Raw genomic sequence first — 19833 nt, forward strand, 5'->3', positions numbered from 1 at the left:
AGAGGATGAAGAAAGTACAATGAACGAGAACTGCGATGCGGGCAGCGATAGCAATAATACTGATTTACCTACAACAATTGACACAGAAGAAACGTTCAGAGCTGATGCAGGTATGCAACAAACCACACAAAGTATTAAAAGTTCCCCATCCAGTTCATCCTATGAAACAGTTGGCAATGGCTTTAATGTAACCAATTTAAATGCATCCATATCTACAAATTTGATTTCAGTTGAGGATTCAAAAGGTGTGCTGAGTCCTGAATATTTAAGTGCAGATGATTTACAAGTGAATTTGGATGAGGAAGTGGTAGACACAGATAATTTTCAAGTTACTGTTTCGCAAAATGCACAGAATTGTGGACCTCAAGCGGCAGTTATTATAACAGATGCCTCGGTTGATATTGCTAACTGGGAACAGAGTTCACAAACGGGAAGTCGTCAAATGACACCAGTGCAGGAGCATGCTATGGATGACAACATTATAGGCGAGAAAGTTTTTGATGGTCTACAGGAACCCAAATCTGCATGTGTTTCACCAGCCAGCTCAAATGGTGGGGTTTATAGTGTAAGTCAATTTTAGACTTCTTATTTAATTAACATTCAAATATATTTGTGTGTAAAAAATTTGATTATTTTTATAGAGCGAACTATTGGAACAATTTGGTTTAAATTTGCATCGCATTGAAAAAGATGTTCAGAGGTGTGATCGAAATTATTGGTACTTTGCAAATGAGAATTTGGATAAGCTTCGTAATGTTATTTCAACGTAAGTTTAGCTATACTTTTTTAAAACATTAATAAAAATAATTTAATTGTAGTTATGTCTGGGAACATCTGGAAGTTGGTTATATGCAGGGCATGTGCGATTTGGTAGCACCACTTTTAGTAATTTTCGACGACGAATCTTTAAGTTACAGTTGCTTTTGTAAATTAATGGAACGCATGATTGAAAATTTTCCAAATGGTGGAGCTATGGATATGCATTTTGCAAATATGAGGTTCGTCTAAAATGTGTCATATTGTGATATAGACCATAGAGTTTTTTACACTTCTGATTAAGAAATGTTTGCGTTTTATTGCAATTTATATAAGTAGTCTTTAAATAAACTTTATTATTTTTAAATTTGATTGTTTGTTGAAACAATGAACAATATTTATCCATATTATATCACACTAACTACGTAATATCATTTTGAAAAACTACAGCTGACCGATCGATCGGTAGAGGTGCAAGTTGTGCATGTCAAAAGATATTTCCTATACATTAATATTAATTAAACATCTCACAAATTATATTGTTTTCTATATATATTTATTAAACATACTACAAACTACGAGTATATTATTTCCTATATAAAAAATATAATCATTTTTTTTAATATATTTTAATATATTTTCATAGATCTCTAATACAAATTTTGGACTCCGAAATGTACGATTTAATGGATTCTAATGGCGATTATACACATTTCTACTTTTGTTATCGTTGGTTTTTGTTGGATTTTAAAAGAGAATTGATTTACGAAGATGTATTTTCGACATGGGAAGTGATTTGGGCAGCAAGACATGTAGCCTCAAGTCATTTTGTACTATTCCTGGCATTGGCTTTACTAGAAACTTATCGCGATATTATATTATCGAATAGTATGGATTTTACGGATGTTATCAAGTTTTTTAATGGTATGTAGAGTGTATTTGAATATATAGTAATTTTATATTTTAATAAAACTGTCGTTGTAATCATTTTTTGAAGAAATGGCGGAACGTCATAATGCAACAGCAGTATTACAACTGGCACGCAGCTTGGTTCTTCAATTACAAATGATAATTGAAAATAAGTAGAAAAAATATAATACAAATCATAAATAATTATAGTATGAGATTTTAATTTTAACGTTTAAATTCTTGTTTTTATGTTTATGCCAATATAAAATATCTTCCTGGTCTTGCCACCATATCTAAAAACACGATTTTTATTATGTACATCGTTTTGACTAACAATCACAATTAGCATATTAAAATAACAATTATCAAAGAAACTATTTATTTACATATGTATTTAAAAAAAATATGTATATTATACTTAAATTTATAAATGCAAAAATATTTTGAAGTATTTTAACAAAAATTATACAAACTGTTATAAAAAAAAAATTTCAATTTTATATATATTAAATAGATCAATAATATATATTAATGTTATACTATATAGAGAAAATTTATCAAAATAAAATGTGTCTAAAAAATTTCATAGAAATTCTGTATACATATATGCATATACATACATTTGTGTATTTATGTATATATATTCTAAAAATATTTTTAATATTGTTTATAGGCTCGAATTATTCACCGAGAAATTTAGTTGACTTTGCTTATAAAGTGGTGAATATTCGTAAAGAAATAATGGGTTCCAATTAAACGAAATTTCAAAACAATCCTAAACAGCTTTCATATCAATTAAATTGAGAATTTATTTATTTATTTATTATATTTATTATAATAAAGCAAAAAGCAAAAATCAAAAACTTTTTACTATAAAATTTTTCAATGGAATTTACATACTTAAATATAATATCTTGTATGAATTTACTATTCTACTGCAAATTGAAGGTTTTTAATACCATTGTTATATACAAAATAAAAAATAAATTAAAATAAACAAAATCTTGAGAAATTAAATAAAAACCAATAAAATTTAAATTTTAATAAACTTAAAATAAATTTTACTCTATAAAAGTATCAGTAAAAGTAAATATAAAAGAAAGTTATAAAATATTAGTTTATTGATTATTGTTTAAACAATTTTTTCAGAAGAGACTGTTTTAAAAAAAAAACCTTTTTAAGGCTTAATGTATTTTTTTTCAGTGTTAACTTAACTAACTTGAGACTTGAATATTTTTACAAATCATTTAGATAATTTTGTTAATACCAAACAGTGATTTCATATCTGTTTATTATATATTGTATTTGTCTATACAATATATTTATAACACATACTATATATGTATATAAAATAACATATTTTTGTTATTAAATTTATTTTTTAATATTTTAAATACTTATCCATAATATTAAAGTTCTCTTGTATCTTTCTTAAAGAAAAATATTATTTAACAATATGTTTTGTTTAGATGTTTAAAAATGAAATATTTATACGAACAAATAAAGAAATACTTAATTGTACCTTTAACATAGCAAAAATTTAAATATATTTCATTAAATGACTATCTTTACGAAATATTTATAATAAATAACAAATAAAATTAATAAAAACAAATAAAAGAAATGGTCGCAAAATATTAGAGAACTCATTTTATTTAAGTTAAATTAATTTATTGTTTTAATGACCAGAAAATTTTAATAATAATTTTATTTTTTTGTGGGCTAAATGGTCAATAGTTAAATAATAAACTTTTTAAAAATTTTTTTATCGGTTTTTAAAAGATTTTATTATAACCGATATTTCGACAGTAATCTATAGTCATCATAGTACCATGATGATATTTCGCCTATTATCTATAATCATGATAGTACTCTTACGATGTTTCGGGTACTATGATGACTATAGATTATAATCGAAATATTAGTTAAAATAAAATCTTTTAAAACCAAATAATTAACCCGTAATATGACATAATTACTGCAAATATATACAGCGAAATTTCAATAAACTGTCATTAACGGGAACACTAAATTTTTCAGGTGAAAATAATTGTCCAGAGTTTTCATTGTATTAATAGAATAGAAAGCACAGATACGTGATAAACAATAAAATTATTTTGTTTGATACTTTTATCACCATAAAGGTATTAAACATCTAGGCGACCCTTCATGAAAGCTCGACCAATCACTTTGTGATGTGTTTGTTTGGTCAACTGTTCACAGTTATAATCTCTCTCATTTCTTTTTCCAGGTTTTGATAAGGCTTTGAAGCATAGTAGCGGGGTACGGATTCTTTCATTTGTTTTTTTTTTATCAAGATGTAGAAATTTTGAGCATTTTTAAAGAGTTGGTTGGTTCTGTTCCACATTTGTGGAATGGGGTTGTTTCTGAATTCGCAGTAAAGGCCGTTATCAATGGCCAGTATTTCGAAAGATACTGATGTGACAGCTATAATTATCCCATATGCAATCGAATAAACATTTCACATTGTTGATTGGTGCATGATAGTGGGTATATTACTTTTAATGAGTTGGTATTAATCGACCGGTTTTAGTGATGTTTAAACACTGACCATTTCATGTCACTTATATATACTGCTATGGCAAGTACTAGCGTTTTACCAAAGGTCCAAGCTTAACTTTAAAAACTTCTTCAAAGAGGGGCAATAAATATTGCCTTAAGGAAAACTGGTTAGAGCCCATGGTATGTAAGAGGGAGCTGATATCCCAAGATGATTCTGCGAGTGGGATTCAGTTTGAAGAAATACATTAAAGGGGATCGTGCTCGTGACTATTCAATACAATTGACAGTCACAATAATCCAACACTCAGTATCCTAAAAATACAGCGAAATTTGATGAACACAGGCAGATACAAAGACATCAGATCCATCATATTATAAAGCCCCGTAAAGACCCGTATTTAGTGTGACTTAAAATTGTCCACAGATAAAATAGAGTAAAGGTGCTGATTCACCAACTCAGACATCTGAATATCAATAATGTTTTTTATAATGTTTAATACATCTTCTTTTTTTCTTTTTTTATGTATTCAATAAGAAAAAAAGAATGGATTGCATTAAAAGCAACTTGATCTGCTTGATTACTTCCTTTGATGCCAGCGTGGTTTGGAACATTTATGGTTTTAATATTGTTAGGATGAAGTATGTAATTATTTGTAATACCACAGGTAATTAGTTGTGTGCTACTACGCAGAACTGCGTATATTCTACTATTAAAGTATTAAATGTCTAATTTAATAGATTAGAAAATAAATCTTTAATATATAAAAATAGACAATGTACTTTACCCTCACATTGAAATTATTATGAGATAATTTGAAACAAATTTTGTTTCAAGATTTTTATTTACTAATTGGAAAATTAAAATAAAAAAACTTTTTGATATAAGTTCTTTGTTGAAAAATATAATGTCAGTGAATACTACCACATATGAGATATGACTCGATTGTTTCAAGAGTCTGCTTATTTACTTGACATTCCCTCAAATACTGGTGCAATCGACGGAGAACTTAAAGACCTATGTGAGATATTTAATGCCAATATGTTTAAGTCACACAACATAGTGTCATGTGTCTTACATTGGGTATAAAATAAATTCTTCATAATCATGTTAATATGTTTGAAATCATTAAATAAGATTAAATATGGGAATTTCTTATAATTTCGCAAAAATAATTTATAATTGTTAAACTGAGTGATAAGAAATTTTGAAATCTGAAGCATTCTCAGAGTACAGTGACAATTACGGTATTCAGTATAGAACAGACATTGATATAAGAAAGTTATTACGTTCAAGAGTCTTAAGTGAAATAATTGAAAAAAAAAATTATACAAAACTAAAAATTCACTAAGAAGAAATAAATACAATATATTATACTATATTGAATAAATATTCAATTTTGAAACTTAAATTTCAATTTGCCATCATGAACGGTTTAAAGTATCTAATATTTTTACTCTGCGCAGTGCAATTGATAAGTGCAAAAGCTGTAGATTTCCAACTCAAAGAATATAAAAAGATACAAAACAAAGTGGTATTGCCAATGCTCTATCTTAAGCCTTTTAACGCCTGTGGTCATGCGCGGCCTGGATCACGTTGCAGGTACACTACACACCACTATGGAAATGGGCATAGAAATACGCAACGTCGTCGTAATTAAAAAAAAATAAAGTAATAATTCTTATACTATTATATGAAAGAAGTATTGAGTATATTTTTGTAAAATTTATTTTAGATTAACTGGAACTAGTGTGTTATCTGTAAATATCCAAACGTTGGAAATATTTATATTAAATTTGTTTTAAAAATTATTAACACATTTCATATAATATAAAAAAATTTTTAAATAAAACTCAAAAACAAACAAAAATTTGTTATGAATTTTGACGATTGTTTCGACTTTGTCAACTTTAAATGAAGTTCGTTTTAACATATGGATTTTTTGATTGAAAGAGATCTTGAATGCTAGAAGCACATCTCATCGAAGACATGGCTCACAGCTCTACATAATATGTAACATATACAAATATTAATTAATATTCTTGTTTTATACCGAGATAGCTTTATGCCGGTTTTATAAAGTGGGCAATGACTTTAATACCTACTTATCGCAGTGGTTTAAAATCAATTCTTTAGCGGTCAATATTCTATAATTTTTGCATTACTGAAGATCTTTAATCTATGATTTGTTTTGTGGAGAGTTTTTAACCATAAAAAGGTCTTTCAATCTTAAGTTCTTTTTATTTAATACATTTTGAGTAATTTCTAGTTAAACTTGAAAAAATAGAAACTTTTTAATTTATTTCAAACAGAACAATTGTAAAGTATTTTATGTTAAGAAGTGATAATCAAAAAAATAATTTTTGTAGGGATTCCTAAATTTCAGCGAATATCCCAATTTGCTCTTCTGATCTTGAATTTCTAGATCAAAAGTTATTTTCCCCTAATCTACTTATTTGGCAAAAGAATTTGCTATTAATTTTGAGTTTTATATTCTACCAAATTAGAGATAAAGTAAAGAAATTTCTATATATAATCTGATACCAATTAACAAATTTGTTTAAAATTTTTGGTCTCAGTATTTGATGATTACAAATAACTAATAATATTATTTATCTTTTTATTATCCAGGGCTTATTTTTCAAAACTACTTATGCAGATACAAAGTTGTTCATAGCAACTATCTCACTTCTGTATATTATTCTTTGGAACTCAATATACACTTATGAAGAAAGTCATTTTTCTTCATCAACATAATAATTGCTATATTTTTGTCACATTCTGTGAGTATATTCCGAATTTTCGGAAATATTTTATGGTGAAAAATATTACTTATATGATTATTTTAAAATTTTGTTTCCTTTTTGTGGTTGAGTCTGGAATAACCCAGCTGTATTTTTTTATTCTAGTTGCCTTTGACTTGTTGAGGCTATTCTATTATAAGCATAGTTTTCCGAAATTCTTTCTGTACATATTTCTTTTTCTTTGTTTTTGAAAGCTTCGTTTTGTGATCCTAAAAGCTTAAAATCAAGATTAATATATTTTTAAGGATTTGATGCCTTATAAGAATTATTTTATGGAACACAAAAATCCCAAATTTTAAAGCCTAAAGGTTTCTTGAAATTGTTAATTTTTTTTTAAGTTGACTATATGTTTTTTACAAACCATGTAATATTAGAATCTGTCAAATATTGATAAGCTTTCTCATGAAACATTGTGCTGAACAGATCAATATTTAATTTATTGTTCAATTTACACAAAAGTAAGTTAAGCTGCTTTTACCCTCGTATTTCCATAGTCCTTATCTGGTATGAAACTTGTTTAACAAAAAAATTCATATAAAGTTAATTTAGTAATTGAGAAATTACAATTTTAATTGCGCTATTTCTCTATATTTTTGTAGAGAAATGGATTATTATAATTTAGATTATGTAGATTATTATTTCATTGTTATTTTCACCTAAAGAAAAAAAAATACATCAGTTTCTTTTAAAATCAAAATAGTTTTTTGAGTTTTGGAAGCAGAGTTTAATAAATAACCAAAGATTTTTCAATATTACTTACTTACTTACTTAGTTGGCCATCACAGAGTTGAATTGTCCTTGGGCGCGTTTAGTAACTACTTCCAGCCCACTTCCTTGGGCGCTTACTGTCGCAAAGTGGTAGTACTTCATATAATTGGTAACCTCTTCCTTCCACTTATAGTGGGGATGTCCATTACCACTCTCTCTACAAGCGGGTATCGAATTAAACATCTTTCTGAATAGGCTATTTTCATCTTTTTTTAAAATCTTTCACATCTGAGTGGATTCTTCTATCACTCGTGACTTCCACATCGCTGCTAATGTTTCTCAGAACCCTATTCTGAGCCCAATTTTACTTAATCTGTTCACAGCACATATTTCATTTATAGCTGTCATTAATCAATCCTGAGATTGCAAACCCTTTAATTCAGTTATTTGGCATGCTCAAATCTATCAATGACGTGTCATTCCCTAAACATAATGTGCAATCATACCATTCAAAATACTACGCATACTAAACTCAAAAATGCCCTTCATAGGCATATTAAGCTGAACTATACAATCAAGTTTTCCTCCTAAAGCAAGGGTCGCTCCTATAAGTAATGTTGTCTGCGATTAGACTAACTATGAACGTAGGTCAGCCGGTAAGTACTTTTCAGATAACTCGCATTGACGAGTGCTTATCGTTACTCATCTGTATGATACGAGTCCCGATCATCTGCAATCTATCATCCTTGTGTACGATTTGGTATCTGTCTTGTGCCATAAGCTTCCTCAATATCTTTGTTGTGCTTTGATTACCGTCTACCTTTTCTCATTATTGCTTCCTGTAACTTTGGGTTCTCTTATTTTGGTTATTTGTTTCTCTAATTGCCAGTGAAGGGTCATGCTAAAGCAATTTGTTTGTATTTTAATCAATAAACTTATAGTTTTTTTTAGATCTTTAGTGTTATTTAAGTATTGCTATTGTTAAGTACATAAAAAGTGTAAAACACTGAACCATAGACAATTTAGTTTATTCGCAAAGCACTTAGCAGTTTCTCGGTCTATTTTTCATACATATCTTTTATGCGCAAAATAATTATTACTATTTTTTTCTTGACAAGTAAAAAATGCTACACAGCAATCAAAAATAATTTTTTGATAATAATTAATGTTTAATGATAATTAATGATAATGTGCAATCAATTAATTGTGACATTTTAACCTTATAAATAATGTTGCAGATGTTATCAACACTAGAAATTTTGTTTTCTAATCGACATAGCCATTATCACATCTTGAAGCTTTCGGAAGTCATTGAAAGGCACGCGTAAGAAATTAAGAAATGCAGTGCTTCTAATTCCAAAAATGTAAAGTGATTCGATATACAAAAAGTTCAATAAGAAATATCGAACTTATGGTAGAATATTCAGACATGCTAGGTGATTTGGTATATCGGTATAAGTAAAAATTTTGTGTATTTATTTTTGTGAAATAACATGATCACCGAGCTTAATGATTTACCGAGACATAAGGTCTGATATATACATATTTAGGTATTCGACAACCTATAACAATGGTTTGTTTCCTTTCCAATGAAAACGAAGAGTCAGCCTCTGATAAGGAAACCGTTTACTGTTAACGATACGTGCAAGCATTATAATTAACATTATTTAAGAATATGAACCTGGAATGTCCGAACTCTTTACAGAGTAGGTGCATCTATACGGCTGTTTAATGTCCTCAAGACATATAAGGCTGATATTTCTATCTTCCAGGAAACACGATGGACAGGACAAGGATGCTCTAAACGAAATTATTGTGACATCTAATAAAGCTATTGTGCAACAAAGCATGAATTCGGAGTCGGATTTGCGGTAAGACAAAAGTGGAGAAATTTGGTTTCAACATTTACACCAATTAACTAAAGGCTTGCTAAAATTCATATTAAGGCAAAATTTTTTTACATCATCCTAAATTGTGTATATGCTCGCCCCGCATGCTTTCTATGAAATGCTTGTACAAACATGTAAACGCTGTTCCCATCATGACTTAAAAATTATTAAAAGAGACGCAAAGGTTGGTAAAGAAGATATCTTTGGTGCTACTGTCGGAAAATTAAGCCTTCATACAAAAACTTCTCATAATGAAGTAAGGATAATTGATTTCACCGCGGCTAGATCTATGGTGGTTAGTAGTACCAGATTCCAGGATCTCAATATATAGAAGAACACATGACTGTCAGGTGATCAAAACATAAGATCTCAAATTGGTAGAAGAGGTATCGCTGGTAGAAGAGGTATCGGTGTACCGCTGTAAAAAAGGTATTTGGCTATCACCGTAGACAAAAAACAGCTGGTATGACCAAGAGTATCGTGACGCTACCGCAGAGAAAGACGTAGCATATCAAGCTACCCAGCGGTGAGTTGCGACGCGCGCTTCTAAAGAACAATATCGGCAAAAGAGATGGAAAGATAAACGCCTTTTCAGGAGAAAAAAGAAAAAAAGGAGAAAGAAAAAAAGAAAAAAGGAGAAGAAAAAGGAGAAAGAAAGACCTATTAAAAATTCAAATGCATGACAAATGGTTATAAACCTGGAATTAATTCCTGCAAAGATCAAAATGGTAATTTGGTGATAGATGTTGAAAGCTTAACATTTCGATTGCTCACGTCTCGCAACAACTAAATAATGGTAGTAATGATGTATCTGAAAATGAAGATGATCATGAATTTGCAACCGTTGACGATGAAATAATCGTCCAGCCTTCCGATCATAATGAAATTAAAATAGAAATAATACGGTTAAAAAACAATAAAGCTACAGGTGTCAATGGTTTACCAATTGATCTATTTAAAGCTGGTGGCGAAGAGCTATTAAAATGCAAGCTATAGTCAATTCACAACATGTGTTCGGATGAATGCATGCCCAACGATTGGAATTTAAATGTGTTTTGCTCAATTCACAAATAAGGTAATCCTGTAAACTGCGCCAATTGTCGTAGTATCAGTCTTTCAAATATTGCATATAAAAATCTGTCAAGCGTACTATATGAAAGATTGAAGCCAATCATCAATCAACAGATTGGAAGTTATCAGTGTGGCTTCAAACCTTGCAAATCGACCAGATATGAAATATTACGTAATTATTTAATTATTTTAAGAATCTGCTTACTTACTTAATAGTGACTCAAATACTGCTGCTACCGAGAGGAGACTCGAAGTCTAATTGGATGTACTTTAAATTGCGTATGGAATAAGTTGTTCGAAATCAGTTTAATTTCTTATCATTAAATATTTAATTTGTGTTTTTATTAGAATTTCGCAAAAACAATATATAATTGTTAAACTGAGTGATAAGAAGTTTTGAAATCTGAGACAATGTCAGTCTATACTGACAACTAAAGTATTCAGTATAAAACGGACTTTGCAATAATAAGCAAGTTGTTACGTTTAAGAGTCTTAAGTGAAATAATTCAAAAGCTAATTAATAATTATATAAAATTAAAAATCTACTTTGAAAAGAAATATATACATTATACTATAATATATTGAAAGACACATTCAACTTCATAATTAAAACCGGAATTTGTTATCATGAACGGTTTAAAGTATTTAATATTTTTACTTTTCACAGTACAATTGATAACTGCAAAAGCAGCAGATTTCCAACTCAAAGGATATAAAAACATACAAAATAAACTTGCATTGCCAATGATATATCTTTTGCCTCAGAGAAGACCTGGTGGTAATAGTCGTTATCCTAAACCACGTTGCCAATACTACTGTGGACACAGGTGTTGTTCTTAATAAATGCATTTTAATTAAGTCCAAAATAAAAATTAAATAAAATATTTTATAATTTTATATAACTAAATATTGAGTTTTATTTTAAAAAAATGATAACCTAAAAATAAAAGTTATTGTTGTCTGTTAATATTTATTTTATATTGAATTTCCTTCAAATTGCATAAAAATTATTTACAAAAATGTGATTAGAAAAATAAGAAAAATCTTATATAATATGTATTACATCCTTAAAGAAACGATGTATGGCTTTACCAGCGGTAAATAGTTTTCTTTTTAAAAGATGCAGTTTTTAATTGAAATAAATGGTGAATACTAATAGAACATCTCATCGAAGACATGGTTTACCTATGATTGAAGAAGTAAGCTCATAATGGAATAACAGTTGTACATCGCGTTAGCAGACTTAAGAAACTTTTTGCTTAAAGAGAAAAAATATTCATATTTTAAACCGAGATATCACTATCATTTATCATTTATTAACTCGAAAATAAACAAGGATTTTAATGACTATTTTCCACAGATATTTAAAATCAATTTTCCAGCAGTTAGTATTCCATAACATTTGAACTACTGAAGATTGTTAACTATTTTTTGTTTTACGTGTACAAAAAAAAATTTACCTTTGAAAAATTTTTTGTTGGTTATTTTGTTGGTATATCTCCAACTATATGCGTCTTCAATTTATTTTTTATTGTTCCAACACATACTTGGTTGTATATATTGGATTTATCACCTTTGCATTTGATTTTGAAAAGTTTGTCTATATATTTGGTTAAAAGCGCCAGTTTCATATCAATTTTTTCTATGCATTGGTTAAGTAGTTTGTCAATTACAATATCTGCGATGATTGATGATGCTGAAGAACCCATGGGCATACTTTTTCATTGTTTATAAATTTTATTATTTAACGTAGAATAATAATTGCCTTCTCAATTAAAATTGAGAATGATCTGATTTCATTCTGTTTGATTTCCAAAAGTTTCAAAACCAAATCTAGGACTATGCTGGAAAATAGAGATATCGAAGGATATTATTTTCTCATCTTCATAGATATATGTATTAAAAATTTGATGTTTGAAATCCATTGTGTTTCCTATATTGTAGTTTGATTTTTAGTCAGATTATTAAGGATACTTTAAGGAGAGAATATATTGATGAGCAATACGGTCTAAATGGTATATTTTCCTTGTGAATTATAGGTTAACTATTCTTTTATTTATAATTTAATTTTTAAATAAGTTTTCATCTAAATATTGTTTCTAGTTTGAAGTGAATGTGTTGAGTAATTTCTTAATATTCTGTAAAACAATATGACATTTAGTATATAATATATTTTCGAATTGTAATCTTCTTTAGTCATGATAACTGTTTTACTACACTTACCAGATTTTAGTATTTATTGTTATGTTGTTATTTTGTTTAAGAAATTTTAGGGTTAGTTCCATTGTGCACAGAATAAATTTATCTCTTGCACTATGTTTAATGATTATTTTGTTTTATTCTCCCATACTTAGAAGTTGCATTGTTATTTCTGGTTCATCTTTTGTTTTGAATATATATTATATACATTTTTCTCCATCTACAATATAATTAAGAATTGGACAGCTTTTTTGAGAATAAGCGAGTGTGAATTTTGGACATAAAGAAAGAAACCATTGTACATCAGATGGAAACTCCATATTTGTTTTGTTTATGACAAGTCCTCTCTATCCAGTCCTTATTATTAGTAATTTTAGAAGATTTAATTAAATTTTATTCTAATTTTTGAAATTTTTTTATAGAAGTTGTCTCTTTTGCTACATAATTTTTTATTTAAAACTTGTTCATTGAAAGAAGGTTTCAGCATCATGCTGTTTTGAATTCCTTTCTAACATGTCTTCTATTTCTTCAAGATCTGCTTCGTTATGATTTAAAAATATATGTTTACGTGAGACAAATAAATTGAGTAAATTGAGTTTTGAAAAGTGTCTATTTAGTTTTTTATAGTTTTATATACATTTGACAATATTGTGTTCTAAAAATTGTGATTGTAAAAATTATTATAAAATTTGTGAAAACATTGTTAACATAATTATTGGAATTTCTTATAAAGTTCGAAATAATGCCATTTTTTCAAAAACTTAATTTTACAACAAAGTATTGTAATATGTTTATTCAGTTCAATATACCTTTTCACTGTTACATCAGTGTGTTCATTGATCGATATAATGTCTTACGACATACATTCTGGGTTTTTATAATTTATTGTTTTAATGACCAAAATTTATAATAATAAATTTATTTTTAACACTGACTAATTGGTCAATTGTCTGACAACGATTTCTGACGATTTTGTCAGAAGCGACAGGAAACAGCTGAACAAACTCTATGCGCTTGCTCCGACGTGGCAAGATGCAGGTTTGACTATGTAGGCAGTGGAGTTTTGTGCCCTGTACACCTACCTAAAATACGGCACACAGTTGTCATGACATTTTTTAAAATACCATGTACATCCTATCTATTATAATAATAATAATAATACTACATACATAGTCATCTTCAGAGTACTAACATAATATTGCAATAATTGAATATAAGTTTATGTATGTTATATTTTTTTGTTTATGTATTGTATAATTATTTCTCTCTTAATTCTTAAGTCCTACACATATGTATTGTTTAATTGTTTCCTTGTAATTTATATTAGTCCGTTTCAAAAACAAAATTAATAAAATTTTTTAGTATAAATTGTAAGGAAATGGAAAATTATTACAAATATAGGTTAATCATTTGTAATGTCAGCGAATACAGAGGACTCAAAAATCTGAATGTTAATATGTTGAGCCGATACACCACAGCGTCATGTGTTTAAAATAGCAAATGGAATAATATTTCATAATCGGTTCTATATATTTTGAATTATTAATAAATATTTAATTTTGGCTTTGTTTTAGAATTTCGTAAAGACAATTTATAATGAACTGAGTGATAAGATTTTTGAAAATCTGAAGAACTATCAAAGTAGATTGACTGAATTGAAATCAGTATAGAACGGACTATAAGATAGACAGGTTGATATTTTTAAGAGTCTTAAGTGAAATAGTTCAAAAAGAATTTTGTAATAATATATTTAGTAATATATATTTAGTAATATATATTATAATATATTAAATAAATATTCAATTTTGAAACTAAAACTCTAATTTATCATCATGAACGGTTTAAAGTATTTTATATATCTATTGTGTGCAGTACAACTGATATGTGGTAAAGCAGCAGATTTCCAACTCAAAGGATATAAAAACATACAAAATAAACTTGCATTGCCAATGATGTATCTTTTGCCTCATAGAAGACCTGGTGGTAGAAGTCATTATCCTAGGCCACGTTGCTCTAGCCGTAGACACAATGGATGTCGGTACTAAATGCATTTGAATTCAGTTAAAAAAAAATAAATACTTTATAATAAAATAAATACTTTATAAGTATAATAAAATAAAATATTTTATAATTTCACATAACGATGTTTTGAATTTTATTTCATAGCAAAAGATTAACTAAAAATAAAAGGAATTGTTGTCTGTATATATTTAAGTGTTAAAGATTTTTTTATAGGAGTTTCTTTAAATATCATCAAAAGTATTCACAAATATGTGATGTAAAAATTACAAAATATCTTTTTCAATATGTATTATATCCATCAATAAAGAATGTGTGATATTGCCAACTTTAAATATTGTTCGTGTCAACAGATGTCTTTTTTGAAAGAAATAGATGGTGAATATTACAGCACATCCCATTGTAGACGTAGTTCACAGTTCTACACAACACATAACTATATATTTAAAAGTAGCATAACTGTTATGTATAAGGTCAATTGATAGTGAGATATTAAGGAATGGTCAAATAGATGGTCAATCGCCACATAAGAGGCACTGATGAGACAGCTCTTTTTACATCCTATACATAATCGAATAATCATGTTAGATTGTTGATTCGTGCATAATTGTGGATATTTTACTTTTAATGAACTGGTATTGATTGACCAGTTTTAGTGATGTTTGAACACTGACCATTTCATAGTCAATATGTTGACCTGACATAGCACAGTGTCATCTGTTTTAAATTGTGTATGGAATAATATTTTCGTAATCAGTTTTATATATGTGGAATCATTAAATAACAATAAATTTGGATTTTTTTTTAATTTAATAATAAAAATTTATAAATATTAAACTGAGTGATAAGAGATTGTGAAGTCTGAAGCTTTCTCAGAGTACATTAACAACTAAAATATTTAGTATAGAACGGACTGTGAGATAAGAAACTTGTTACGTTTGAAAGTCTTAAGTAAAAGAATTTAAAAACAAACAAAATCAAAATTCGTTTTAAAAACAAATAAATACAATATAATATTTTTTTGTGAATATTAAAGTTTGAAACTAAATCTTGAATTTATTATCATGAACGGTTTAAAGTATTTAATATTTTTACTCTGCGCAATACAATTGATAAGTGCAAGAGCAGTGGATTTGCAACTCAAAGGATATAAAAAGATGCAAAACAGTATTGTATTGCCAATCGCTTCTCTTAGGACACATCGAGATTGGGATCGTTCACATCCTAGGCCGCGTTGTACAAACACTAAACGCGACCCTCGATGTTATTTTGATTAAGTCCATCAAAAAAAATTAAAAACATACTTTATAATTTTATATGACGAATTATTGAGTTTTATTTTAAAAATAAATTAATTCAAAATAAGTGATATAGTTGTTTGTCTATATTTAAGCGTTACAGATATTTATTATATATTGAATTTTCTCTAAATATTATAAAACTAATCTACAAAATGATGAGAAAAATATAAAAAAACCGATATCATATATATTATAGCCTTAAATAAAGGATGTATGACTTTGCCAACTTTAAATACTATTGTTTTTAAAAGATGTTGTTTTTGATTAGAGCAGACAATGAATACTAGCGTACATCTAACAGAAGAAATAGCTCATCTATGATTGAAGAAGTAAGCTCGTAATGGAATCACAGTTAACATCGAGTTAGCAGACTTAAGCAACTTTTTGCTTAAAGAGAAAAAATATTCATATTTTAAACCGAGATATTACTGCATCATTTATTAAATTGAAAGTAAACAAGGATTTTAATGACTTTTCTCCATAGTGATTTAAAATCACTAGAAAGGTCAATATCCCATAACATTTGAACTAGTAAAGATTTTTAAGAATATGTTCGTTTTGCGGAAACATACTATTATTCCTTTAAGGATTCTGAGATATTAGTGAATAATAGCTTTAACTTTTCTGGTCCTTAGTTAATCTTAATTTACTTGTTGTTATCTGCAACAGGTAATTTTAATTTTGCTGTTTCACCAGACTTTTGTTCAGAATAGAGTCAACATATACAAGCAGATTATAAATTCGGTACTACTCTATGGTAGTATTCCGTTCTGCGAAGCGCCAAACTCCACATTAATAATTCAAAATATCGGCTTAAGAAAATTGGTAAACGCCTTGTGGTATATAAGAGGAACAGATATCCATGGAGATCTGAAAGTCGATTCAGTCGAGAAATACATTAAAGATCGTACACTGAAGTTGTTCAACATAATTGACAGTCACAACAACCTAACACTTAACAACTTAAAAACACAGCGAAACCTGATAAACACAGGTAGATACAAAGACAACAGATCCATCATTTTATAATGCCCTCGTATTCAGTTATTCTTAGTGTGAATTAAAACTGTCCACAGGTAGAATAGAGTCAAGGTGATGAATCATCAATTTAGATACACACGCATACATACATGTGTACATCAATATTTTTTTTTCTAAGCATTCAGCATGATATTATCTTTCTAATGAAAGATAACAATCGGTTGGACAGAATACTCTGGCATAACACGCTTATAGACGACATTTAAATTTTGTATATATAGATATAGATTCAGTTTCTTTCAAATAAATGAAATGTATTGTTAAATTTTAAAAGTATACTTTAATGAAGAACTGAACTTTTCGTCTGACGTTTATCTTATTCTTCTAGACTCCGAAACTTCGATATTAACGTCCGTAAACGTTCTGCAATTTCAAAAACCCCTAAAATTACTAAAAGTTCTGCTCTGGACTCTGCCTTCTAGGTATATGTCATTTAAGCATTTGCTGCATGTATTAAAGATAAAGATATTTACGTCTTTCACATCAAGAAAGGAAATACTTTCAATTCTTTCCTTTCTCGTAATTAATTTGTGAATTCCTCTCACTAATATGAATTATATTCTCGCTTTTATTGGGTAAAAGGTTTTCCATTATTTCATCATATCACTTTAGGATGAGATGACGCTCTCATCTTTGAGATTTCTCTTAACTTCAAGGACTCACTGCTGATATCATGACTGGACAGTGCCGGCTGAAGCGAGGAAGAGCATTATAACTGTAAGAAACTATTTCAGATACACTGAAGTATTCATTGCTTTTTTCTCACTTTTATATTCAAAACCATTTTATAACTTAACAGATAAAAAATTGTTAAATAAGACACTTCTTAAAAAAATTAGTTTTTTAATTAATTTTTTATTTACACCAATACTTGTATTTCTATTATATTATATTGTTTTCTTCAGGGTACCAGTATAATGTTTTTATAATGTAGCAATAATTGAATATAAATATATATATCTTCTATCTTAATTGCTTTTTTTTGATTTTTTTTTTTTTGTTACTCTGAGTGTGTTTATTGTTTATTACTTAATTTTTATTTTTATTAGTCCGTCCTGAAAAACATTATTAGATAAAATTGTTTAAGTGTAAACTTAAGGAAATGGAAGATTACTAGAAATAGACAGTAATCTATCCTTGATATAAGTTTTGTGTTGAACAAATATAATGCCAGTAAATACTACTAGATATGAAATATTAAGTATATATTTAATTATTTTAAGAATCTGCTTACTTATTTAATAGTGACTCAAATACTGCTGCTACCGAGAGGAGACTCGAAGTCTAATTGGATGTACTTTATATTGCGTATGGAAGAATTGTTCGCTATCAGTTGAATATTTTTCAAATCATTAAATATTTAATTGAGTTTTTATTAGAATTTCGCAAAAACAATATATAATTGCTAAACTGAGTGATAAGAAATTTTGAAATCTGAGACAATGTCAGTCTATACTGACAACTAAAGTATTTAGTATAAACGAGTACATTGGCATCTTAAATATTTAATATTAAACGGACTTTGCAATAAGAAAGTTGTTATGTTTAAGAGTCTTAAGTGAAATAATTCAAAAGCAAATAAATAATTATATAAAATTATTATTATATTATAAAATACGTTATATTATAATATATTGAAAGAAACATTTAACTTCATAATTAAAACCGGAATTTGTCATCATGAATGGTTTGAAGTATTTAATATTTCTACTCTTCGCAGTACAATTGATAAGTGCAAAAGCAGCAGATTTCCAACTTAAACGATATAAAAAGATACAAAACAAAGTTGCATTGCCAATACTATATCGTATGCCTTATACAGGAGGTTGTTTGAGTAGTCGTTATCCTAGATCATGTAGCAAATACTACTATAGACACAAGTGTTGTTATTATAATTAAATGCATTTTAATTAAGTCCACAATAAAAATTAAATAAAATACTTTATAATTTTATATAACTAAATATTGAGTTTTATTTTGTAAAGAATGATAACCTAAAAGTAAAAGGTATTGTTGCCTGTATATATTTAAGGGTTAAAGATTTTGTATTAAAATTTCTTTAAATATCGTAAAAAGTATTCAGAAATAAAATAACATAAAAGAGAAAAGAACTATTATATGTATGTCATATATCAATTTTTTTTATTCTCTTCGCACAATATTCATTTATTTAGAGATAATGAAAAGAAAACGTACTCAAAGCAGTTGTAGTGGTGATGTCACCGCTCCACTGCTGTAACTAGCTATATTTGGAAAAAAAAATCAAACAACGTTGAATCTTCTATAATATGAATATTTACAAAGGGAGGGGAAAAAACTAACATGCTATATTTAACTAGGTATAACTAATAAAATAAATAACACAATTTACATAATATTTTTAATTAATATTTTTAATAGGAATGTTTAAAAACAAAAAGACTTAGCTTGTCTAATATATTAAATTCACAATAGAGCATTGTGAAAAATGTATATTTAATATAATGGAGAAAACACAATTCATATAATTACACCAGAAAATACTCGTAATAATACATAATATAATATATATATAATATAAAACGTGGAGTCTATTTCTGCTGCAAGGAAGGCATATGTCTAAAATATCGCTGTGT

General features: G+C 27.8%; 1 protein-coding gene across 1 annotated transcript; it reads left to right on the forward strand.

The window, feature by feature from the left end:
- The first annotated feature begins 19 nt into the window (after positions 1–19).
- Positions 20–1864, forward strand: LOC119670586 (small G protein signaling modulator 1-like). The gene is made up of 6 exons (XM_038080904.1): positions 20–110; positions 231–565; positions 642–766; positions 819–998; positions 1403–1680; positions 1754–1864. Exons 1-6 carry the CDS (start codon positions 20–22, stop codon positions 1840–1842), a joined length of 1098 nt encoding a protein of 365 aa, XP_037936832.1. The 3' UTR covers positions 1843–1864.
- Positions 1865–19833: the final 17969 nt, after the last annotated feature.

The sequence above is a fragment of the Teleopsis dalmanni genome, chromosome 1, assembly GCF_002237135.1.
Source record: "Teleopsis dalmanni isolate 2A chromosome 1, ASM223713v2, whole genome shotgun sequence".
Lineage (NCBI taxonomy): Eukaryota > Metazoa > Arthropoda > Insecta > Diptera > Diopsidae > Teleopsis > Teleopsis dalmanni.